The 26,236-nt window shown below is 43.6% G+C and overlaps 1 protein-coding gene across 3 annotated transcripts in view; it reads left to right on the top strand.

Annotated features, from left to right (window-relative positions):
• The window catches only part of PTPRB (protein tyrosine phosphatase receptor type B), a 109,956-nt gene that overhangs the window by 58,524 nt on the left and 25,196 nt on the right, over positions 1 to 26,236 (top strand). For 2 of the 3 annotated variants that reach the window (XM_036119309.2, XM_036119312.2), the window contains 10 exons: positions 4,487 to 4,750; positions 5,287 to 5,550; positions 6,317 to 6,580; positions 8,786 to 9,055; positions 12,456 to 12,719; positions 14,498 to 14,761; positions 15,506 to 15,787; positions 20,438 to 20,716; positions 21,296 to 21,445; positions 23,607 to 23,850. In XM_036119309.2, the coding sequence (XP_035975202.2) occupies positions 4,487 to 4,750; positions 5,287 to 5,550; positions 6,317 to 6,580; positions 8,786 to 9,055; positions 12,456 to 12,719; positions 14,498 to 14,761; positions 15,506 to 15,787; positions 20,438 to 20,716; positions 21,296 to 21,445; positions 23,607 to 23,850 (2,545 nt within the window). The remainder of the gene's footprint in view (positions 1 to 4,486; positions 4,751 to 5,286; positions 5,551 to 6,316; positions 6,581 to 8,785; positions 9,056 to 12,455; positions 12,720 to 14,497; positions 14,762 to 15,505; positions 15,788 to 20,437; positions 20,717 to 21,295; positions 21,446 to 23,606; positions 23,851 to 26,236) is intronic. The other variant, XM_078076288.1, reaches the window with a different exon arrangement.

Genomic DNA, 26,236 nt, shown 5'->3' with positions numbered 1-26,236 from the left:
TATGAAACAAATTAAAGTTTAATGTAAGACCTGAAAATATGGAACTCCTAGAAGAAAACATAGGAAGAAAGCTTTTTGACATGGGTCTTGGTGGTGATTTTTTGGATATGACACATAAAGCATAAGCAAAAAATCAAAGACAAACAACTGAGACTACATCAAACTAAAAAGATTCTGCACAGGAAAAGAAACCATCGGCAAAGTGAAGAAACAACTTATGGAATGGGAAAATATATTTGCAAACCATATATCTGATAATGGGTTAATATCTAAAACACAAAGAACTCATACAATTCAATAGCAAAAAAGTAAATAACCCTATTAAAAAATAGGTAAAGGACCTGAATAGTCATTTCTCCAAAGAAGATATACAAAAGGCCAACACGTACATGAAAAGATGGTCAACATCACTAGTCATTAGGAAAATGCAAATTAAAACCACAATGTGATATTTCCTCTTGCATGTTAGAATGGCAAGCATCAAAAGACAAGAGATAACAAATGCTGGCATGGACATGGAGAAAAGGCAACCCTTGTGCACTCTTGAGGGTGTAAATTGGTATAGCTACTATGGAAAACAGTATGGAAGATCGTCAAAAAATTAAAAACTACCACAAGATCCAAACATTCCACTTCTGGGAATATATCCAAAGGAAACAAAAATCACTAGCTCAAAAAGATATCTGCACCCTGTGTTCATAGCAGCATTATTTACAGTAGCCAAGACATGGAAACAATCTAAGTGTCCATCCATGGATGAATGGATAAAGAAGGTGTGGTATATCTATGCAATGGAATAGTATTCAGCCATAAAAATGAGGAAATCCTACCCTTTGCTGCAATGTGGATGGATCTTAAAGGCATTATCCTAAGTGAAATAAGTCAAAAAGAAAAGACAAATACTCTATGACCTGACTTACGTGTAGGATCTAAAACTAAAGCAAAAGCAAACTCATAGAAAAAGGCAGAGGCAGAGAGTGGGGGAAGGAGGACCTGGAGGAAGATGGTCAACAGGTACAAAGTTCCAGTTATAAGATAAATAAGTGCTAGGGATGTAATGTGCCCCATGATGACTATAGCTAACATGCTGTGTGATATATAAGAAAGTTGTTAAGAGATTAAATCATAAGAGTTATCATCATAGTAAGAACATTTTTCTCCTCTTTTCTTCTTTCTTTTCTTTTTATTATATCTATATGAGCAGTTAGATGCTGGCTGAACCAATTGTGGCAATCATTTCATAATATATGTAAATGAAACCATCATGCTATATGCCTTAAATTTATATAGTGATATATGTCAATTACTTCTCAATAAAACTGGAAAAAATAATAACAAAAAAGAAATTAAAAGAAATACTGTAAAAAAAATGAATTTGTCAAATTCCCAAAACCAAAGTGTGTTCACACTCACCTAAACTGAAAATTTCGAAATCACTTTTGACACATGTTATCCTTTGCTAGGATCTGCTAATTGACCTCCCACAATAGTTTTCACTGATACGTCTTTATTTTGCTTTTCTTGCCAATAGCCTGAACAAAGGTTCTTATTACTTAAATTTATAATTGGTCTCCTACCTTGCTCCTCTATCCACTTAACTCCATCATGCTTAGTATTCACAGCTGTGTCATGTGTCCCTCTAAGTTCCCATTCATTTTTTTCTAGGAGTCATTTAGTATTCATTGCAGTCATTTACATCTCTCTCCTTGTGATTGCCTTGACGTCAGGAACCATACATTTTTTGTGTTTCTCTCAATACCTGGCCCATATAAGCACCCATAATTTTATTGTTGTTGCTGAATGCAAGAATTAGCCAATCATCTTCTGGACTCAAAGACCTTAAAAAATCTAAAACTATGAAAAAAATGTTATTTTTTCCATGAGGATCAGGACAATTGACATCATCCTATTACCTAGCACAGGATCTGGAATCCAATAGGCACTCAATAAATGTATAATGAATTAATAATCAGAAATCCCTTAGATCAGCAGTTTTTAGCTAGTGGATAGACATTAGGAATGTCATAACCCCCAAAACTGTCCATGAATTTGTTGCAGATAGGAAAGGTATGTGTGTTTCTTTAGGGAGTGAGTGGGTGGCTCTTACCAGATTCTCAAAGTTTCTATGACCTCAAAAATGTTAAGAACCACTGATTTACATTGCTACAGCATGCTAACACTGAAAGTGTCTGTAAATTGATCTAATCCCATCTCTTTTGGAGATAAAGTCCCAGAGAGAAACTTAGTTTTTCCAAGCTCACATGGCTGATCAGTAATCAACCTCAACCTAGTTCCGGTACTATTTCCATTACATCATGCTATCCCTGAAAGCACAGGTTGGGGATATAAAGAGCTATTCCCTACCCTCCAATGACTTAAAACCTAATTATACCGATAATCACAATAATGCCTGAGATCTGAAAAGTAGATTTCCATTTACGAAGCAGCCTCATGTCAGTGTCTTATGTTGATCAGCTTGGAACCTAAAAATCACCAGAATCAAAGGATATGTCATCCTGCTACCACTTGCTTCCCCTCCATGTCAACTCATGAATGTTTCCTATCCATCTGACCTTCATATTGCAGGCCTTTTGCTGAGATTGTTTTTAAATGCAAAAAAAAAAAGAAAAAGATCCTTTATTCAAAGCACCTTCTTGACTCTTTACCAACATGAACTTGGATTTGACGCATGACTAATCAAGGCAATCCATTGTCCCCGACAAATCAGTTTAACTATAGAGTTGTGTCTGAGATGCTGTCTTGGTGATTTTGGCTGATTGTGTCAAAGCCCTTTTCCTTTTCTAATGCTTTTGTTCTACATTTTGGGTGAAAATATCAATATTTCTAATTCTGTATCACATCATCTCATCGTGCAGCAAGACAGGTCTCACAAATTACCTCTAATTCCACCTGAAGAGCCCCTTATTGACTTAGCATGGTATGTAGTCTGGTTTTTCTTCCTGTAATAGTTGCTTTGTCTTCAATAAACTGCCTGGGTCATTGACTTTTCTTACTTAGCCCATGCATAAAAACTTCAGAATTTCTTTTCCTTTACTCTGTGATGAATAAGTTCTAGCTACATTGTAACTGGTTCAGGTAAATATCTTGAAGAAAGCATTCCTGACCTGGCTCCTTATCTGCGGTGAGCAATATTCTAATACAATAACTAACCAGTACACATATACTAACAGAAGTAATAAAATGCAACTTGTAGATGTGAGAAGCATCATGGAAAATATAGCTTAGATGCCAAAATACTGAAATTTCTGGGTCATTTCCTGCTTTGAGGGAGATTTGGACATGGGCTTTGTCCAATTGATTGATCAATTGATAGATTGGTTGAGAGAAAAACCAGAGGCGCACATTGTTTATTTGTTTATATATTTATTGGGAGATCCTCAGGTGCACAAAATTGGATTAATCATAATTCTTGGTTCAAGAAACCATGTTTTGTCACTTTTATTTATTTTTAGGCTTCCATTTAATTAATCATTTTTAATAAGGTAATAGGCACAGGCGAAACCACTACCCAAAATAAAAGCTAGAACCTTGACAGTAATCTGTATCAAATCATGTGGTTCCCACCTCGCTGATTCATCCCAAGGTAACCATCATCTTGACTCCTCTTTTCATCTCTCTTCTTGCCTTTCACCTTGCATAGTTTTAGTATTTATGTAGTCCTAAAATTATGGGTTTAAAAAATTTTAGTTGTTCTAACATTATTTTTGAAAAGGTTATTTTATGTAGTATGTAATCTCCTGAGACTTAGTTTTTCACTTAATATTATATTGATAAGATTTACTTATATTTTGTGTTTTGATGTTAAAGGCAAAAATGCATATTTTTGCATTTTGAGTTAAATAGAAATTAATTATGACTGCTATATAATCTCACTGTTTATATATACCAGTCCATTCATCTACTCTCCCGTGGTTGGGCATCCTGTCTCAGACTTGGTCTTATTAGGTTTTTAAATTTTGCCAACCGTATGGATATAAAGTGGTATTTTGCCATGGTCTTGACTTGCATTTCCTTGATCACCAATGATGTTAGACATCTCTTCATGTATTAATTATGTGTTTCCTCTTCTTCCATTTTTCTTTTGGATTGTTTTTATTCTTCTTGGTAACTTTTTATCACATCTTGAGTCACTAAGGTATGTTGGAATTATTAATAACATTGCCATCAATTCATATTAATCATCACTTATCATATTTAATATTCCATCTTGTACATGACATTTTGTGTAGGCAAGAAACAAGATTAGAATTAATTCATCAGGTTCTGTTAAAAGATCCATCTAATCACTCCAAGTAGTGTAACAGTCTTTCCCCTCTGAAAACGTGTGATCTAAAGGTCTAGAACTTTTTAAATGCCCACCAAAAAAAATCTACTCACTTACCTTCACTGTCCCAGATTGTCATCTGTGATCAATTACTCCCTTAAGCTCACTACATCTTCAGCTGTTCTCTGTTCTCTTTTTCAGTGCCTGACAAGGTCCAGGGAGTCAGTATTAGCAACTCGGCCAGGAGTGACTATTTAAAGGTATCCTGGGTGCATGCTACTGGAGACTTTGATCATTATGAAGTCACCATTAAAAACAAAAACAACTTCATTCAAACCAAAAGCATCCCCAAGCCTGAAAACGAGTGTGTCTTTGTTAAGTTAGTCCCTGGACGGTTGTACAGCGTTACTGTTAGTACACGAAGTGGACAATATGAAGCCAGTGAACAAGGGAATGGAAGAACCTGTAAGTGGAAAGCTTGTAAAATCTGACGGTTGGTTGGGACTTGAAGGTCATCGAGTAAATAAAATATCTGAACCTTGAATTCTCTCTGCTTCCTGATCAGTAAATTGCATTCCCAGTCTCACTTGGAGCTAATATCATTCAGCCAAGCCATGGCCTATAATTACAGAATATTTATTGATAGATAAAAGCAAGCACAGTCGGGGAGCAAGAAGGCCAGTTGTCCCATTTTTCTTCCCTGTCCTCCTGCATTGTGGCATTTAAAGTTCTAGACATCTTGTTTTATCTTATGATTGAGGTCATAATTCATTTTATAATTATATCCTACCAACACTTAGCATAGATTTATGTCAGGAAAAAAATTGCAATTTTAATAGTTGCTTCCAATTTTTCTTATTTAATTATGCATGAAGTAGTTCAAGTGGTTTATTTGGGGAAGAGAGATGTTTGCCAGTTCTTTGAATGTGATTCCTAAATTATTGTGTAGGTAAACTTTGATCAGTCACTTTCCTGAAGTGTCTTCTCATATTCCTCCCTAGTCCCAGAGCCTGTTAGGGATCTAACATTGCGGAATAGGAGCACTGAGGACCTTCTGGTGACTTGGTCACGAGCTGATGGGGATGTTGACCAATATGAGATCCAGCTACTCTTCAATGATATGAAAGTATTTCCTCCTTTTCATCTCGTAAATACTGCAACTGAGTATCGATTCACCTCCCTGACGCCAGGGCGCCAGTATAAAATTCTTGTCTTGACCATCAGTGGAGAAGTACAGCAGTCAGCCTTCATTGAGGGCTTCACAGGTAATATGAAATGTGGCTCTTGAACTTGAGTAGATGTGGTGGTGTATTTAGCATGTTGGGTAGCCAGGCGTTTGGGTTGAGGATTTCAAGGTAAAAGGGAGATGGCAAGAAGCGAGGTTATCTTGATGGTGCCCATGATGTTGTCCATGCTGGATTAACAAAAGTAATGTACAATGTAGGGTAAGAAAAAAAGCTTTCAGAGAAATGGCATTGGACTGATGTGAATTGTTGGTGCTTGTGAGGCACACAGATTAAAAAAAATAACTCTGTTGGTTGGGTTTCCTTTGGAACTCTGTTAGGAGTGTTGTTATGATTGTTAACATTTATTGACAATTTACCATGAACCAGACCCACAGCAAAGCACTTTATGTGGACATCTTGTTCAATCCTCACAACTCTGTGGGCTGGTCACTATTACTATAATTGCCATTTTCCTGATGAAGAAACTGAAACTGACAGAGCGTAAGTGATTTGCCTAAAATCCCCCAGCTAGTAAATGAGGAAACCAAGACTTGGACCAAGGCAATCTAACTAGCCCCTCGCTCTACTACCGGCATCCTTCACTTCTACTTGTTGGCTTCGATGTCCCTCTAAATTTCCCCTGTTGAATTCAGTTCAGGTGGAAAAGCCCGAGAAAAATTGTATCAATACGTGCAAGTGAATTCTTTCAGTACATGCCAAAATATAAGAAGCATGACAATTTTGGTTGAAAATTTCCACAGTTCATTCTCTAAGTGATGACTTTTAAATTTATTTTCCTTTTTAGTTCCAAGCGCTGTCAAAAATATCCATGTTTCTCCCAATGGGGCGACAGACAGCCTGACAGTCAACTGGACTCCTGGTGGGGGTGATGTTGACTCCTACACAGTGTCAGCGTTCAGGCAGAATCAGAAGGTGGAGTCTCAGACTATCTCCAAACACGTCTCGGAGCACACATTCCACAGGCTGGAGGCTGGGGAACAGTACCAGATTGTCATCGCCTCCGTCAGCGGCTCCCTAAAGAACCAGATAGATGCAGTTGGGCGGACAGGTGAGTGCCCACCTGGAGAAGAGCCAAATTGTTCTCCACAGTGGGACAGCAGATGGACTTACTTAGCTATTCACAAGTCAAAAATATCCAGATTCAAAGCCATAATTCAATATGGTTTCAAGAGCCCTTTTCATATTTTCTTTTTGCATTTTTCTTTATAATAGAGATCTTCAGAACACATGAAAGGTAATTAGGAACCAGATCACTTGAATAAATTTTCATGCTTGCTAAAGGATATAAAAACTTGAGTTTTAATAAGTGGACTTCTGTAACCATTTACATGTAAATATTTACTATTTTCTGTAAAATTTACCCTTCTCAAATTTCTTTTAAAAATGAACGCCTACGCCATTTACTTCATTTGTTACAAGAACAAGTAACAAATCAAGGAATAATGTGTCTCTTTATATTTATATTACCAATAATATATTACTTTTAAAACACAAATAAGCTAAAAGCACCTGCTGTCTGCCAGGCATTTACAATGATCTCTAGTCACACTAGAAGATAGAGATCATTGTTTCCATCTTACAGATGAGGAAAGTAAGGCTCAGAAAGCTTATAAAACATTATCAAGGGTGCGTGTAATAAGACCGAGAGCTGTAACTCAAATCTAGGTCTATCTGGCTCCAAGCCTTATGCCCTCTCTACTGTGATACAGTACTTATCAGATGCCTTCCATTCCTATAACCACTCATTTAGCTGTGGGCCTGGGCTTCTGTACTGGGCCCTCCTGTGCCTCTATTTCATATATGTGTCTCTCCAACCATATGCCAAGCACTGTGTTAGAAAATGGGAATTCAGTAGCAAGATAGATAGAGCCCCCAACCTCAAGAAGCATATAATCTAGTGAAAGAGAGAAATAAAAAAGACAATTACAACATGATAACTTCTAAAATAAAAGTAATAATGGGGTGTGTTAGGAGCAAACATGAAGAGTCAGGGAAGGCTTCCAGGAAAAAGTAACATTTAAGTAGACCCTAAGAAGTCATACTGGTCACGCAGATGTTGACTTGGTTCCAGCAGAAAAATCAAAGGCCTGGAGGTGAGAGAAAGCATGGCACATTTGAGGACCTACACATGGTGTGGTATGCTAGGATAAAGATGAGCCATATGGCCAAGTAAGTAGATGGACCAAATCATGAAGGGCCTCGTATCCCTTGTTAAGGTGCTTAGAATTACGGAGAGCCATTGCAGGGCCATCTGCATGGGGCTTCTATGAGAATATGCCAGATAGAGTGTAGGAGGTGAGAAAACAATGGCACTGGTCAGGTGATGAGGGATGATATTGTCCTAGGGGAGTGGCAGTGTATAGAGAAGGGCGAGAAGTGGATAGATGGAAGAGATATAAGTTTTAGGACATAAAAATTACAAGACCCATGTTTGATTACATGTAGTAGAATAACAGTGATAACCCATGTTTCTGACTTGGACCAAGAGAAACAAAGGACCGTAAGGAGGTTATGGGGAGGGAGCTGAGGAGTCCAATTTGGGCCTCTTGAGAATTGGGTGGAACATGCCGGGAGAGATGTCATTTGCAAAAATAGAAGAGAGATCTGAACTGCAAGTTTAAATTTGGGAGTCGTCACCATATGGGTAACAATTCAAACCATGGGAGTGGATGAGATCTCCTAAGATTATGTAGAATGAAAAAAAATATGAGCCTAGGATAGAAAATATTATTAAAAATAATACTATTTTTGCCTTTCACATCGGGAGCCATAGTAAAATATATATATATATATTTTATATATATATATATTATAATATATTATATACTACTGCTTAGGTCAAGGCCAAAAGCTTTGACTTGAGTTAATCTTGGGAATGAAAGTCTAAACGTAATTCAACCATCCAAACTATATCCACTGAATGTAAATTTGTTCAGCATCTTCCACTTTCTAGATACATACATATGAATCACTTTGCATATTTATCAGTGTCACTTTCACTAATTTTTCTACTTGTTTGACTTCAAGATCCTGTCTAAATTCAGAGAAAAAAAATGGAGAGTCAAAGTACAGATAATCCAGGCCACGAAATGCTCTCTCCTAAGGGCACGTGGGAAGTATCCATGCAACACGAGGGGAGTGGTGGCATCCTCTTCTCTCTGCAGTTGATTTCAAGCTTTTTCACCTGCTTTCTCAGTTGGCTTACCCTAAGTGAGGGAGCCAGACAGCACTCGCTTCTCTTCTTCCTTTGCAGTCCCAGCATCAGTCCAGGGAATAATTGCCGACAATGCATACAGCAGTCATTCCTTAACGGTAAGTTGGCAAAAAGCTGTTGGCGTGGCAGAAAGGTACGAGATCCTGCTTCTAAACGACAAGGGGATCCTTCTGAGTAACACATCAGAGCCAGCCGCCACCAAGCAGCACAAATTTGAAGACCTAACGCCAGGAAAGAAATACAAGATACAGATCCTAACTGTCAGCGGAGGGCTCTTCAGCAAGGAAGCCCAGACTGAAGGCCGCACAGGTAATCTGCACAGCTCATTGTTTCGCCCCAGATCCCCCCTTGGGTGCTATTCCTTCAGAGTCTCAGGGTCAGAGGGATGACGCCACACTGGGGATGACAGCTGTTTCTTGACACAATGGGGACATTTACCGTGATTTACCACTTCCATATCAGTCAGCCTCTTAATACGGGCTTCAGGCTACCCCACTCCAAGTTAGATATATTGTGAAAATCTACTGCCGCTGTGATAAATTACCACCAACTTAGCGACTTCAAACAACACCAGTTTATTATCTTACAGTTCTGGAGGTCAGAAACTGAAAGTGGGTTCTATGGGGCTAAAATCAAGGCATCAGGTATCAGCAGGACTGTGTTTCTCCTAGAGACTTTAGCGGGAGATCCTCTCCTTGCCCTCTTCAGCCTCCAGAGGCCACTCACATTCCTTGGCTCATGCCGCCTTCTAGCAGTAGCATCGTTCCAACCTCTGTGTATGTCGCCATATCTCTTTCTCTACTCTTCTGCTTCCCTCTTCCATCTTTTCAGGACTCTCGTGATTACATTGGTCACCACCCGGACAAGCCAGCCTAAGCTCCCTGCCTGGAGATACTTAACCTAATCACATCTATAAGGTCCCCTTTGCCACATAAGGTAACATATTCCCAGGTTCTGGGGATTAGGACATGGACGTCTCTGGGGGTCATTATTCAGACAACAACACTGGTCTAATTGATGACTTCCTCATTAAGGAGCTAGGTCTGAAAGGGGTGGGGGTGATGCTGACAGAGACATGAAGATGAATAGGCATGCTTTGTCCTGGAAAAGCTGGCTGACTGGTGGCGGAGACAGACACATAGACAAAGGATGGCAGTACATTGTGAGAAGGACTGTATAGAAGAAAGGAATGTCCAACATCAAGAGGAGTGCCGAGGTCAAGTGGAATTGGGAGGTCTTCATAAAACTGACCTTTCAGTACTATCCTGAAGGATGAAACAATTCTGCACGTGGAGAGAAGATAGAAGGACACCCGGTGCAGACAGATTGTCCTGTGCCAAGATGGGAAGGTGTGGGAGGAGCAGTGAGAAGCCGTGGGTGGATGAAGTATGGGGGGCGCCAAGGAGAGGTGAGGCTGGAGAGGCAGATTGGGGCCAGGTTAGAGAGTGCCTAGCACGCCTTCCTTGGGAGTTTATTTTTCATCTTGTAAGCCGTGAGGAGACCACACAGGGTTTTCAGCCAGAGAGTGAGTGTTTTGTAATAAAAATTTGTACCTTAAAAAAGATTAATCAGAGGCCACGGGGGAGGGATTGAATGGAGAAGAGAATCACTCATTAAGTCATTTGTCACTGAGCACCTACTGTGTGCTAGGCACCTTTCTAAATGCTGGATACCAGAAGTAAGTAAAACAAAGCCTGATGGTCATGAAGCTCATATTCTAGTAGGGAAGAAAGGCAACAAACACAATAAATAAGTAAAGAGTGTAGTAGGTTAGATGGTGGTGAATACCAAAGAGAAAATTAGATCAGGAAAGCGGAGTAGCAAGTGTTAGAGGCTTACAATTTTGGATAGTACAGTCCTCAGAGGTTTTGTCAAAAGGTGATATCTGAGTAGACATCTGAAAGAAAGGAGAAAAAGGGTTATGCAGGTATTTGGGGGAAGAGTATCCCCAAGCAGAGCAAACAGCAAGGCAGAGACTCTGAAGCAGGAGTGTGTCTGGCCTGTTGGACTGGTAAAGAGACCAGTATAACTGGAGCAGAGTGAGAACAGAGAGGGGGGATGTGGTCAGAAAGGTAGTTGGGGTCATAAGATGATTGCAGTTATAGAAATGATAAGGGTCAAAAGCTAAACTACCACAGGGACCCTGATGAAGAATAGTAGATATAGTCAAGAAATATTTCTTCATTAGATAAGCTGGCACTTGGTGTCTGAGTAGAGTACAGAAGGAAGAACAGAAGATTCCGGAATTGCTACCTGGGGTATCTAGTAGAAGATGATGCCATTAACTGAGATAAGAGAAGCAGGAGGAGGCCGTGTCCAGGAGAAATGGACAGGGCTCAGTTCCGTACTGTTTGAGATGTCTGAGTGACTTGCAGAGAGAGATGATCATCGGTAATTGAAAATATGCCCAAGCTCAGAAGAGTGAGCTGGAGATAAATATTTGGACAAAAATTCTAGTTAAATCCATGTCTTAGTCTGTTTAGGCTGCTATAAGAAATAATAACATAAACTGGGTGGTTTAAGCAACAAACACGTATTTCTCACAGGTCTGGAGGCTGGAAGGCCAAGGTCAAGGCACCAGCAGATTCAGGGTCTGGTGAGGGCCCATTTTTTGGTTCATAGATGGCATCTTCTTGCTGTGTCCTCACATGGTAGAAGGACGAGAGAGCTCTCTGGGGTCTCATATATAAGGGCACTACTCCCATTCAGGAGGGCTCCACCCTCATGACCTAATCACCTCCCAGTGGCCACATCCCCTAATACCATCCCCTTGGGGGTTAGGTTTCAACATATGAATTTGGGGGTGGAGGGGGACATAAACATTCAGACCATCACAATCCATAAAGTGAATGAGATTGGGTGCTCAGCTTGTGTTACGGAGTATGAAAGGAACAAAGGATAGAATGATGAGAAATGTCAACTTTTAAGGACCTGGTGCGAGGAGAGGGAGAAAGTGGAAGAGGAAGCGTTTGGAGCGGAGGGAGGAGAACCCAGCAGAGACAAAGGCAGGTGTCCTGGTCTGTTCTCACTGGTAGCCCAAGACTTTTGGGGCATCAGGCAGCACCTGTGCAAACAGTTTGGCAGCAGGTCATTGCTGGGGGCTCCTGATCACTTTGCCAACAGGTGCCACTGAAGGCCAAGAAGGTCATCGAATCCCAAGGTCAATCTTTAAAAAAAAAAAATGGCTTTGGCTTTTCCTCTTGCTTCTCTTTCCTCGATCCCTGAATCGAATCTCCTCCTTCTGCCTGCTTTCTCTTTCTTTCCCCCTTCTCTTCCCTCCCTGCTGCCCTCACCTCCATGGGCCATTCCTTAGCTTTCAGATGGCACTCAGAGATAGTTTTTTGATCTCTGATCTAGCTCTTAGTATTAAGAAAACATTTAGTCACACAGGTCAGATTAACATTTATTTCATAACCCAAAAAAAAGTCTTTGAAGATAATTTCCCATTCCTGGTTTTCTTTGTTCTCTTGTGGGTTTTGGGAGTGGTTTTTTGGTTTTGTTTTTGTTTTTTTCATTAACGGTTTCAGCATCAGTCATGCACAAAATTCAGTCTTCTCTGCTTTGGGGTCTTCATGAAGTCAATATTTTCTGAAGGCAGAGACCATGTGTTTTGAGCTGCTATGGAGTGTGTCCCTGTGGGCCTCGGGCCTGGGCTATGTCAGGGGGGCGTGCCAAAACTCAGTCTCACTCTCTCGCTCGACTTTTCCAGTCCCGGCAGCTGTCACCAACCTGAGGATCACGGAGAACTCCACCAGACACCTGTCCTTCAGCTGGACCACCTCAGAAGGGGAGCTCAACGGGTACAACATCTTTCTGTACAACCCAGATCGAACGCTTCAGGAAAGAGCTCAGGTTGACCCACAAGTCCAGAGCTTCTCTTTCCAGAACTTGCTACAAGGCCGAATGTACAAAATGGTGATCGTAACTCACAGTGGGGAGCTGTCTAATGAGTCTTTCATATTCGGTAGAACAGGTAAGGCCCAGAGCCAAGCAGGAGTGTAGAGCGGGGAAATTGTCTCAGTATTCACTGGCTTTTCTGTGATGTGTCCTTCGTTTCCTATTCTATATACGATCTAGCTCTATATGAACCTTGTGACCTTCAAGCTTTTTGACCCTAAATCAGACCTTTGATTCTGTACCAGAATAGCTTTTGCACTGGCTTCTGCTCTGTTGCTACCACTTGTGGACATCATAGAATTTGGTGGAACAATGAGTCTGGCTCCTCTTTGTGCCAGCAAACTGCCACAAGGGGGTTGTAACCCACTGTGGCTCCATTCAAGCCATACCCCTCGGGTTCCTACAAGGCATGCATGGAGGGGAGGGCAGGTCCGGGGAAGGGCCGCTGCGCGAAGGACCAGGCCGTGAGTGCTGAGCCATAGAAACACGGCACAGCATGAACTGAACACAAAGCATTGCAGGAAAAGGAGAGACAGAGAGAGAGACATCTCTCCGGGCTGCCAATGAGAAACGGAATTGACTCTTTTTCCATACTTTGAGTTCATTATCTTATTTTTCTATTCAGTTATTTTTCTTTTCTCATTTGACAATAGTTTTTGAGAGCTTTGCAGGCGGGCCACGGGGCTCACTGCTGGACTCTGACCGTGAACAGTGCCGATGAGGCCCCTGACCCGTTGAGCTCACATTAGCGCAGGGTGGGGGGGAGGGGGAAGACCGCAGATTTTTAGGGGAGGGGACTTGGGGACACCTTCGAGTCTATGAAAGGAAGAAACAACATGTGACAGAGAGACTTGACAGGACAAGATACTACTTTAGACAGAGAAAGCATTTCAGCTGAGCCCTGCAGGTGAGGGGAGCCCTGCATCCCAGGTGCCCAACGGAAAATCTCAGTGTGTTTTGGGGAAGGGAATGAAAATGAGCAACAGATCCAGATCTGCCTAGACCCTGAGTAGAATTGCCTCAGTGTTACCACTTCCAGGGCGATCTGCCCTCTGCACATCTTCCCTTCTCTGCTCATTAATGTTTAAAGTTCCTCCATCAAGAGACAACAGTCTTCACTCTCCAGAGAATAACGAAGCTTACGTACCCACGGGACAGGTGCCAGTGTGACTAAGTTACACAGTGGGAGCCGTGACTGTTAACACTCTCTTCCCAAGTGAGGCTCGACCGATACAGATGTGGGTAGGAAAGAGCTGAGGGAACTGAGAGCCTACGAGAGGGCAGGTGTGGGGGGGTGGGGAGCAGAGAGACCCAGAGGGGGATGGGAGGGGGTGAGGGGCCTGGTCAGTGAGATGGGCCAGCCTGGAAGGGGACCAGTTTTAATAAATCATTTCTGAAGATCTCATTTTAGATGCTTATCAGACTACATGTGGCAAGCATACAGAAGTCACCACCTAGGGTGGGTTTTTTTTTTTTTTAAGATTTTTATTATTTATCTGAGAGAAAGTGAGCGAGAGAGAGAGTACAAGCCAGGGTGAGAGGCAGAAGGAGAAGCAGACTCCCGCTGAGCAGGGAGCCCAACGTGGGGCTCGATCCCATGACCTGAGCCGAAGGCAGATGCTTAACCACTGACTGAGCCACCCAGGCGCCCCCGTGGTGGTTTGCTTTATTTTAATTTGTACCACATCTCTAGACCACACGCTCCTAAACCCAGGCCCTGAAATACAGGCCAGATCTGACTCTACAATGGGGACTACTCAACTATATGCCCAACATCACACGTATTCTCACCTGTAGGCCAAATGCCTTTGTTACTAACTCTTGTTCTTAGTAAAGGTTTTTACTGTGTTTAAGTCCCAGCTTCCGTGAGTAACCTCAGAGGATCCAACCGGAACATGACAGACAGTCTCTGGTTCAGCTGGAGTCCGGCCTCCGGGGACTTTGACTTTTATGAGCTGATTCTCTACAACCCCAATGGCACGAAGAAGGAGAACTGGAGAGACAAGGACCTGACTGAATGGCGTTTCCATGGCCTCATTCCTGGAAGGAAGTACACGCTGTGTGTGGTAACTCACAGTGGGGACCTCAGCAACAAGCTCACGGGGGAGAGCAGAACAGGTAAGAAGCCCGGTGGCCAAAGGCTAGTATTGGTGGGGCCACATTCAAGATATGGTTTTAATAGGAAGAAAGGAAATCAATAATGGTGTGCCACGTGCTAGCCCCTGAACTTGGGAAGGCACTATGATACAGTGGATAAAGGAAACAGACCTTATCCACAAACATACCACGAAAAATCTAGGAAAAAGATCTAGGTCCTTAGCTTAGCTCTGCAACTTACCCATGTGAAGCTAGGAAGGTCTTTGATCTCTAAGTCTCAGTTTTCTTATCTGTAAAATAGCGATAATCATATACATCATCATTGTGTTGCCATGGGCAATGCTTCCCAAATATTTTATTTTATTTCCTGGGCATATGCGGATGTTAGTCTGTGTGCCACCCTGGGGTCAATGAACAGGGCTATCTGGACATCATTGTCTGTGGACTATAGCCCTCACACCTCAGAATCTAATGGAACCAAGATCTTCACACACGTGTAACCCATTTGGGGTCCACTCCTGCTCCACAGAACCCTGGTAAGGAAACTCTGGTTATGAAAATTAAAGAAAATGTGCATAAAACATTTGAGGACAGTACCTGACACATAGTAAACACTATAGATAGGAGCTTCTATTATTAGATTTTCATTGTATCTCTTCCTCCAAAGTACATTAAAGTATGTCTGACGTCACTCAGCTCTCTTGTCTGCATATGTTATGGCACAGATGTGTTTATGTGATTTTTTTCATGTTCTCCTACATACAGCCCCAACTCCTCCCAGTCTTATGTCATTTGCTGATGTTACAAACACATCCTTGGCCATCACCTGGAAGGGGCCACCAGACTGGACAGACTATGATGACTTTGAGCTGCAGTGGTCCCCCAGAGATGCAATCACGGTCTTCAACCCCTACAGCAACAGGAAATCAGAAGGACGCATCATATATGGTCTTCGTCCAGGGAGATCCTATCAATTTAGTGTCAAGACTGTCAGTGGTGACTCCTGGAAAACCTATAGCCGACCAATATTTGGATCCGTGAGGACAAGTATGACATGTTTTGCTACTCTTGGTTCTCAGATGGAGGGAGGGGGAAAGTATGTGTTGCAACATCTTATTCCAGTGAGGCTTGGTTTAAATCCACATCTTTACTTGGGATTGATTAGATGTGAATTTAGGCAGAAATCAGTATAGACTTGTTCATTCCTTCAACATTAACAGCAGTGGACAATAAAGAAATTATCTCTGCCCTCATGGAGCTTGCGGTTCAGTGGGAAGTGTGAGGAAGGAAGTATTTGGCTCTATAGAAACTCATGGTAAGGGCATCTGACCCAATACAAGAGAGTTTCCTAGAAGAAGCAGCCTCCAAATCAAAACCTAAGGAAAGGGTAAGATTCACCAGGTAGATATGAGGAAAGAAGTGGAGAATATTCTAGGTAGAGAATAAAATATTCCAAGACCAGGCAGGACAGAGGAACAGAAAGGAGTTTAGTTGACCACAGCATAAAAGGTGAGGATTAGGAGAATCAGGTCATAAAATGTCTTGAGAACCATGGTAGTGACTGTAACTTTATCCTCAATCAGTTGGAGTCACTGAGGGATTTTCAGCCAAGAAATCATAATCAGATTTGCACTGTAAGAAGTCAGTCTGGGTACAGTGTGGAGACTGAAAGGGGCAAACTAGAAACAGAGGGATCAGTTAGGACACATGGCTATAAATCCTAAAGATAAAAATACTTCGGGGCGCCTGGGTGGCTCAGTTGGTTGGGCGACTGCCTTCGGCTCAGGTCATGATCCTGGAGTCCCTGGATCGAGTCCCGCATCGGGCTCCCTGCTCGGCAGGGAGTCTGCTTCTGCCTCTGACCCTCCCCCCTCTCATGTGCTTGCTCTCTCTCATTCTCTCTCTCTCAAATAAATAAATAAAAAATCTTTAAAAAAAAAAAAAAATACTTCAACAATGAAATATATATCAGTTTCTTCCCAAAGGCATTTTGGGATAGATAAAACAAACCTCAAAGAAACAAAGGTTTTCAGTATAGGAACCTCAATCCAAATATTTATTTTTCAATAATACCACTATGTGTAGTTTCTAAGATCAGATCAGATAGTTAGTGGTTATTGATGAAATATATAGTTGAAAGTTAGAAATTTAAGCAGGTAGTTGTTTCACCTAGTCAGCAAACATTAATGTTATAGTCATTATAACTTGCACTCCACCTTGTATCCAGAGAGCAGTTTGAAATCAAATAGTTGAGTGTCAAGAGAAATAGGTGAGAAAGAACTAAGAACTTTCATTTATGGCAAGCTCAGGATGGGTTTTTGGTGGCTTATTGTGGGCTATGTGACACAGGTGCTCAATTTAAGAACTCAGTAGAGGCTGGGCTGATTAGATGGCTTCTGGAGTTCTGTATTCTGTCCTGGGTGCTGGAATCTAAGAGAGGCATCTACCAAATGGGGCATGCCTACAAGGAGAGCCACTGGCAATGTTGTGTTTTATGAAGAATGGCTGATGGAACTTTGAGGATTGCATTAGATAGGATTGGGTTTGGTTGTGGGTAACAGAAAACCCAAGATAAGAGAGAGTTAAACAACAGAGTTTATAATTCTCATGTAGAGTCATTCCACAATTCCGTGTCTCACACATATGCTCCAGCCACGATGAACAACTTGCAATTCCTGATCTTCCACCTTCCCACCCCACCCTGGGTGCCTGGGTTCATACTTTTCTCTGCCTGGAATGCCCCTTTCCCAATATCTTGGTGAGGGGTCATCTCTGCCAGGAAGCCTTTGCTAACTCCTACCCACCAGTAGCTCTGGAAAGTTGTCTAGCACTCCACCCAGCACCTTCTTTCTCCATTTCTTCTGGTACATTCTCCTTTCTACCCTGTATTATGGCCGTTTCAGACTCCTCTCCCTTCCTAGAGGTTAGGGCTAGTGCCTAATTCACTTCCGTACTGTTCATAGTCCCTGCAAGAGCACCTTGCACTTAGCAGGTACTTATTTCTTAGTGAATGGGGATATGACTGGAGGTCTTAGAAGACACATGGGCTTGAGAGGCAGAATGGAGAGGGGAGAAAGCTGAGGAAAGAGGCTGAAGCAAATTTCCATATTGTTCTTTGAGCAAATTATCAGAATTATGAATCAGGCAGGGGGTTTCTAAAGACTTGCTCTAAGGCTGAACAGAGAAGGTGCCTTTGGGGTCCGGCTGTGGTTTGGTTTGAAGGAGTTCGAAAGATTAACAAGCCGTTAATGTTTGAAAAGATACAAGTACTGCTTGCCTCAAAGTCCAATTCCCTTATCCTGAAAAATCTTCAGGTTGATTTTTTTTTCTCGAGATCATTCTTATCTAAACTGTTATGACTTAGCTAAATATTTTAGACCATGATATGAAACACAAATTCATTCAGTGGCACAAAGATGCCAAGTGTTTCAAAGTCACGATTGTTGAGGACAAAGAGTCCTATGATGAAGGAGAAGGTGTCAGGAGAAGGGGGTTGTATGGCAAATCAGAGCAACAGGCGCTGCTCTGTGAGGGATTACTAGGTCTCCGCATAGTTCCTAAAAGAGCGCTATGATCTATTCTGCAAGCGGGGGGGAGGGGTATTAGTGCCCCCAGCTGTGCAGGCACACAGGCCCCGTGCTTAGAGGGACCCCACACTCCATTTAATATTCTGTTGTCACCATCTTGAAATCTTAATAATGTTTTGAACACAGGGCATTGCATTTTCACTTGGCACTGGACCCTGAAAGTTATATAGCCAGTCCAGTCTACAAGGTTTATGAACAAACATACATTTTATTTTTTTTAAGATTTTATTTATTTATTTGAGAGAGAGAGAGAGAGCACAAGCAGGGGGAGCAGCAGAGGGAGAAGGAGAAGCAGGCTCCCCGCTGAGAAGGGAGCCCAACTCTATCCCAGGACCCTGGGATCATGACCTGAGCCAAAGGCAGATGCTTAACTGACTGAGCCACCCAGGCGCTCCCAAACATATATTTTAATTTGGGGAGGAAGGGCAGGTGGAGAAAAGAGAAAAGGATGAAGTTTGTAGCAGGGACGATAAAGACCCAACAATGAAATGGAAGGGGTCTTTCCTATTTGGTCAAATGTAACTGTTTTTAGCCTTTTTTTTTTTTTTTTTTAAGATCTTATTTATTTATTTGACAGAGAGAGACACAGCGAGAGAGGGAACACAAGCAGGGGGAGTGGGAGAGGGAGAAGCAGGTTTCCCGCTGAGCAGGGAGCCCGATGCGGGGCTCAATCCCAGAAGCCTGGGATCATGACCTGAGCCGAAGGCAGAAGCTTAATGACTGACCCACCCAGGCACCCCTAACCTTATTTTTTTTTAAATCTATCCCCATCTTATGCAGTGCTCTGTGAGCCTTTCTGATGGTTTGATGCCATTGATTAGTGCTATCTGAAAATTGTTACTGTATTTTCTGCTGTGGTCGATGAAACAATGGGCAGGCTTTTTAAATGAAGTATTTGTCAAGACTTTTGACTCCTGGAATGAAATAGAGTGCTCTAGACCCAGATTGTCAAGTTCTATTCAAGAGCCTGAAGGCTCCTCAGAAATTCCTAGGGACAGGGGACAAGGCAAGGGAAGTCTTAGGGAGGTCACCCCAGCATAGCACCCCTGACCCCCAAGGCACACTTAAAACACAGGACCAGAGCCCCTCTGACTTAACATATTGGGGAACTGAGAACTTTTCTTTTTTAAATGGTTCAGCCGCTAAAATTCAAATTCAAAAACTACTTATGGAAATCATACAATTTAGCTTCATCGGATGTAATTAGAGATGTAGACCACGTTGCTGGTTGGGGAGGCCTAGAGTTTGGTGAGTAACCTGCGTGGTCAGGTCAGCTAGGTGCTTTTCTGTCAGACTGTATCTCTTACTCCTTGTGGAGTCACTCACACGCACTCATGAGATCATGACTGATCTTCATTGAGTCCCTACTAGGCCAGGCACTCTGTCGGGCAGAAGAAACTGACTGACCACGAGCATAGGGGGTGGAAGAGCATGGTGTATACAGGGAACCGTCAGCAGTTCAGGTGCCTGGAGGATGGCATGGGAGCAGGGAAGGCAAAAAATGGAAGAGGGGGAGAGCCAGGGCCTAGAGGGTGACAAGGAAGCAATGACAGGTCTTAATTTTCTCGTAGAGCTAGCATCTACTGAGCAATTACTATGCCAGGCGTGGTTTTCTAGGTGGCTGTGCCTGGTTCAACTCACTGACCCATCACAGTCCCCACAGGAAGTAGGTACTCTTATTAATTTTCCCACCTTACACATGTGGCCGCAGACACGGTAAGTAACTTGCTCAAGAAGCCACACCTGGTAAACAGAATCTGAATTCAGACAGGCCGAGCTGCCCTTTTAACCTTCTGGCTGCTAGCCCCACCTTCCATCTGACTTCTGCCCCTTAATTTTAGTGCCCACGCTAAATTTAGTATTTGTGTTTCCAATCACATTGGCACTGGGTGATTTTCTGAAGGGACAGCATTTTAATTGTTAATGGTCTGGGATGCAGCAATTCCTCAGGAGATCCCTAAGAATTTTTTTTTCCTTGAAAAGCAATCCAAATAAGTCTTGAGAATTACTGTTGTAGATCTCAGAGCACATTGGGCACAAAGGAAATGAGGAAAAAAAAAAAAGCGTGTCTCCCAGAGTTGTGACGTGTCTGTCCCTCTCTGTCCTGTAGAGCCGGACAAGATTCAAAACCTGCACTGCCGGCCTCAGAACTCCACAGCCATCGCCTGCTCTTGGATCCCTCCTGACTCTGACTTTGACGGGTATAGCATTGAATGTCGGAAAATGGACACTCAGGAAGTTGAGTTTTCCAGAAAGCTGGAGAAAGAGAAATCTCTCCTCAACATCATGATGCTCGTGCCCCATAAGAGGTACCTGGTGTCCATCAAGGTGCAGTCGGCCGGCATGACCAGCGAGGTGGTGGAAGACAGCACTATCACAATGATAGACCGTAAGTGTTTCTGGAGGTAATGCACCGAGCGAGCCCGGCTCTACGGCGGCCTGTACCGCCGTGTGCGCGGGCACACAGCTCACCTCCCCGTTAGCGAGGCTCGTGGTCACTTGCAAAGAGAACCTGAAAGCCTCCAGGATGCGGAAACGTTTCTCCGTACGTAGGTGAAGCATCCCGGCAGCAAACAAGTGAAATAAATGATCTTCGAGTACTTGAATGAGTTAGTGTTTCAATACATCACTTTGTCTGATAGAGTTAGAGCTATCGGGGAGCTTCTAGGCAATTCGGTGCTACAACTTCAGGAAATCCTGCTAAGGAGCCGCCTCTTTCATTATGTTTAACGTGCCTCTGGCAAGTCACTTCCTCTGCCTACTTCCCTCCAGGAGAGGAGGAGGAGGTCTTCTTGATTGCAAGTTTCAAACACAGACGCGCATGCGCCGCGCACGCACGCACGCACGCACGCACACACGCACACGCACGTCCCGATGTAGGCGAGTGGAGGCCTTCGTGTCCCTGATGGTTGTTTATATGGAAAAGCAGAGTCCTGACTCCCCTGGGTTCCTTCTCCATCCTTTTCAGGGCCCCCTCCTCCACCTCCACATATTCGGGTGAATAAAAAGGATGTGCTAATCAGCAAATCTTCCATCAACTTCACTTTCAACTGCAGCTGGTTCAGCGACACCAACGGAGCTGTGAAATACTTCACGGTGGTCGTGAGAGAGGCTGAGGGTAAGTGATCCCGGATTCTCTGCTTCATCAGAGGTCACCGTGGCGGCTCTGCCTGTGACAAGTTTTGATGAGTAGAAAACTTAATTTTGATGGACTTCTGTCCTATCTCCGCTAGATGCTGGGAGATGTTACAAAAACCTGCTCAAAGGCTCTTTCAGCAGTAAAGCCTGTTATTCACTGGATTTAACTATGAAATGGGTAAATAATAACACTAGCAACTGCAACAATAGCATAAATACCCATCACGTAGAGAGGCTTTGCGATGTGCCAGGCTGTTAGAAGAGCGTTGATTCTGCAGTGATTTGCACAACCTTCACTGCTCATTCAGTGCTGATGGCTACTTTTTGGTTCTGCCATCAAGCAGCCGGACGCTTCAGTGTCTTCCCCGCCCCAGTCTCCAACACCTCAAGGAAGCACGCGCTTCCAAACCACCCACCGATTCACAAAAAACATTCAAGAGCTAAAAAGAGGGAAGAGATGATCCCGAAAGGCGTTCTTCCTTTCTCTACTGAATTTTCAACAGTAAATTTCATTTTCTAGTCCACCAAATTATTCCATGTCTACCTAATTCCTACGGGCCAGGCAGATAACTAGGTAAGAGTTATAACAACGTTGCATACAACCTCAAGTATGATTTTTTAGAGCTTCTGTCGGCATTTGTGAAACCATCTATAGGAGTGTCGCATTTGCCACTGAGGTTTTGTGCCCTATTTCTCCAAAACAGATGTGTGTGTCTGCAGTGACATCATATATTTGACGTGTCTTATATTTTCCAAAATTGTTTAAGGTGCTACACATCCCTGGCTATTTTAACCCATTTGTGGGCAGTGAGAAACTTTAAGCCTGACAAATGCTGGAGGGGTTCCTAGGCTAAACAGTATTTTAGTCTCACGGGGTATCTAATGGTCCGTGTGCTTTGACATTTTATTTAATCGTACTGAAGTTGGTTATGCATAATTAATTAAATAATGTCAAGGGTCAGGGGTGAATCCCAGATTTCCTTACATCTCATAAATAGATATATTGACTTATATGTACAGATAAGGATTTAAGAGAGAAATCAACAAACTATGCAGCGATTTTTAGCTTTAGTGAAGATAATGGTTTACTACATGAGTGTAAGGCAGTGACCAAAAGGAAGCCATAGCCCGGCAGGCAGCCTTGTGTTCTCCAGCCTTGTGGATTTCAATTATTGATGTCCGTGGAGATGGGCTGTGCTCCCCTGGTGATCTAAGATAGCAATCCATCTCATATAAATGTCATTCATAGCATATATGTTCATCCTAAAGGCAGCATTCCTTTTCAGTTACTGCCAACAAGGTAATATTTCCAAGACCCACTCATTTTGAACATATTTTATTAAACAAGAGTCCAGATGTGGTGAACCCCTGCAATACCACCCCTTGAAGTGCACTGTAAATGGTATCCTATCTCTATAATATTTACCTTCCTACTTATGCTTTCCTCCAGCCAACATCAAAACGAGTTTGCAGTGCCAAAACACACAGCGGGCTGGGTGGACAGGGAAGAGTTCTGGGAAGCGTGCTGCACGAGGGGCCAAATTCGAGCCAGGATTAAACTGTACTCAAGATAACAGAGAGCTGTACCCGGAGCCACAATCAGACTGGGTGTGGCACGTGGAGCGTGCCTGTGGGTGACTGCTCTGGCCTTGAACTTGATTTCTCTTATCTCTTCCTTATTTCCTAGGTCATCGGGATTTCCTTATTAGCTCAGCTACAATGGTCATTGGCAAGGCAGAGAGCTTATTGAGTGGGTTGACTTTCACAGTGGGGAGTGTCCAGCTTTCTCGGGTTCTGGAACACATTTATCGTCTGATGCAATGAGTTAACCGCTCAAACACACATATTTTATTTCCTAGAAAAATGATGGGTGTGTGTGTATATAAACCCATGTATGTGTGTGTGTATAAAATGTTGTATACACACACGCTCTATTTTTAATTTTTACTTTAGAAGAAGTGGATTGAAACTAATTTCATTAGGAGACTTTCACCGCATCCTTGAAGATCAAAGTGTCTGCCCTTTGGACCCGACCGGAGATGGTGGGAGAGAGGAGGCAGACTTAGAAGCCTAGGGAGAGATCCGTGAGGTCACTGAAGTCAGGAGGAAGTCAGTGGCTCACCGTGGGTTTCTCCCTGCAGGCAGTGACGAGCTGAAGCCGGAACAGCAACACCCTCTGCCCTCCTACCTAGAATACAGGCACAACGCCTCCATCCGGATGTATCAGACCGATTACTTTGCCAGCAAGTGTGCTGAAAGTCCTGACAGCAACTCCAAGAGTTTTAACATTAAGCTGGGAGCAGAGATGGAGAGCCTGGGTGGAAAATGCGATCCCAACCAGCAAAAATTCTGTGACGGGCCGCTGAAGCCGCGCACTGCCTACAGGTTAGAAGCATTACCATCATTTTGCAAGAAGGGACATGCTGCAGGAGCGGGGGCTCAGCTGTCTGGGTGCCTGATGCGTCTGAGCTCCTGTAGATTACTACCCAGCATTACCACAGTGCTGTGCATGTTCCTGGGTAGTTTATAAAAGCTGTGTTCCTGCCTCCATTCACAGGTAATGTAAAGAAGGCCTTCGGTGTTGTGCAAAAGCTCCAATTCGTTACACGAAGACTTGAAGGTCCTTAATAGATGGTTCTTTCTCCTCAAACTTCTTTAATACAATTCAAACAGTTTATTTACCATGTTAATGACTGTGAAAGTGTCCAAACAGAAAGATTAAGTTTAGGGAGACCCAAGAAAGATAGGGTTTCATCTTCTACTTCTAGTGAGGACCGACATTACACTTACTTATTTATCTTCTAAGGCATGAAAAGATGAAAGTGCTCTTTGGTCCAGACAGAACTCTCAAAGGCAAAGGCTCCTGCATGTACGGGAGTTCGCTTTCCTCCTGCTAGGCTGACAGATGAGAAGGAGCAGCCATTTGATTTGGCCCCAGGAAGCGGTACTGAAGCCAGCAGGCCCTTCCCGCCACTGGCGCTGACAGCGCCCTTGGTCTGCTCTGTGCTCCCCGAAAGCAGGTATAAGCACAGGTACACAGCATCCCCAACCAGAATCCTCAAGAGAAAGAGAATCTCGGCTGCCGTCTTGGCTATAAGCTGTAGGCATCCAAGATCGGTGCTTCTGCAGAGGCTGCGTTGTCTCTCTTGGGTGTCGGCAGAGCTGACATCCAGTCAGTATGGCAGCCAGTCAGGTTCTCTGTGGGCCAGGGTCTGTTCTGTTTAGTCGGTGCCCAGGGCTTACTGACTCTTACATATTTTAAATATCGCCGCTGAGTCTCTGCAGAGACTTTCCTGCAGGCTCCATAAGGGACGATGACATGGCATCACACCTGAGAGCACTCTCAGCCCCTCCCTGGAATCGACGTGGGCAGGCTGACAGTTTTCCTAACCCGGAGGACTCACTTGGCAGGAGCTCCATAGCTACACCTCTGCCCAGGGCTCACCACAAAAATGCTATTGCTACCCCAGCCAAGGTCGGCATCTCCAGGGGAAACACGCACAAACTTAGTGAGGTTTCCTTCCAGAAGAGACCCTAGGAGCCTACCTGAAGGAGGGGAGAGCTCAGACAGGGCAAAGGAGAAGAATGTAAGAGAGAGCAGAATGAGGGAATCCTTCAGTTTCTATAAGAATCAAGAAATGCCTCAGGTCCTGGGTCACATGGGCTCAAGGAAATTTGAGCAAAAGTCTCCCAAAGGCTCTATTTGATTTGTGAGTTGGTCAGTGGAGGCTGTTTTTTGTTTGTTTGCTTTCTGTAAGAGAGGGAGAGAAGATGACTCCTTACTCCATTTCAGAGAGGGGCAGTGAGAAGCCGTAGACGGCTCCTGTCGGCGCCGAGCCCGCCACTCCCGGGCACCCGCCTTCCCATCCCTAACAGCTGCCCAGGCCTGGGAGAGCCCGCATGGAGTCCAGGCGCGGCCACTTAGCCGTGTGACCTCGGAAATGGCATTTCAATTCCCAAACCCTCTCTTCTCTCATCTGCAGAGGATCCCTCAAAACTGGTCATGTCCCTTCTAGATGAAGGTCTTCCAGTGGTCCCCATTCACTTCCAGGAGTAAGTGAAGATTCCAGAGCAGGGCACAGAAAGCCCCCGCCATCGGCGTCCCGCCTGCCTCTCCCGCTTTGCCTCCCACCATCTGCCGCAAGTACGCCCTGCCTTTTGCTCCCCTCACTTCCTTTAAATGTGACATACCTCTCTTATACCTCTGAGCCTCTACACATTCTTTTCTATTTGGGATGCTCTCCCCTCCCTTGACTGGCTGGTGCATCCCTTCATACACCTCAAAAGCCAGCTCAGCCCTCATCGAGCCCCACATTACCCGCCCCCCGCCCCCGGCACCCGTCAGCCCATCAAGCCACACTGGGCAGGTGGCCCCCACTCCGTTTCCGCAGCAGCGCTCAGACCGTCCATCCCTCCAGTCCTCTACTCACCAACATCTTTTAGCTCTCTGACGAGGGTTACCTGCCCTCTTCACTAGACTACGAGAGTTTGCAGTCTAATAGAGGAGACAAAACAATATGACAAGTACCTGGCCCCCAAGAGGCGCTCATTCGATATTTGTGAAGAAAGAAGGGAATGAGCCAGGATGCTCTATGAACAGTTACACATTCTTATTATACCTTAATCAACTCAGGCCATACTTAGTTGCTTTCTAGAACACAACTCTCCGATATTTCTCCACATTTGGTTCAGTCCCGTGAAAAGCATGCCAGGCAGATAATGCTTGGTAAGAGGAGGCCTAGCCTTTCAAAGTAGGTGGGGGAACCCCATG

Source organism: Halichoerus grypus, chromosome 6, assembly GCF_964656455.1.
Source record: "Halichoerus grypus chromosome 6, mHalGry1.hap1.1, whole genome shotgun sequence".
Classification (NCBI taxonomy): domain Eukaryota; kingdom Metazoa; phylum Chordata; class Mammalia; order Carnivora; family Phocidae; genus Halichoerus; species Halichoerus grypus.
This window is presented reverse-complemented; position numbering and strand designations above follow the sequence as displayed.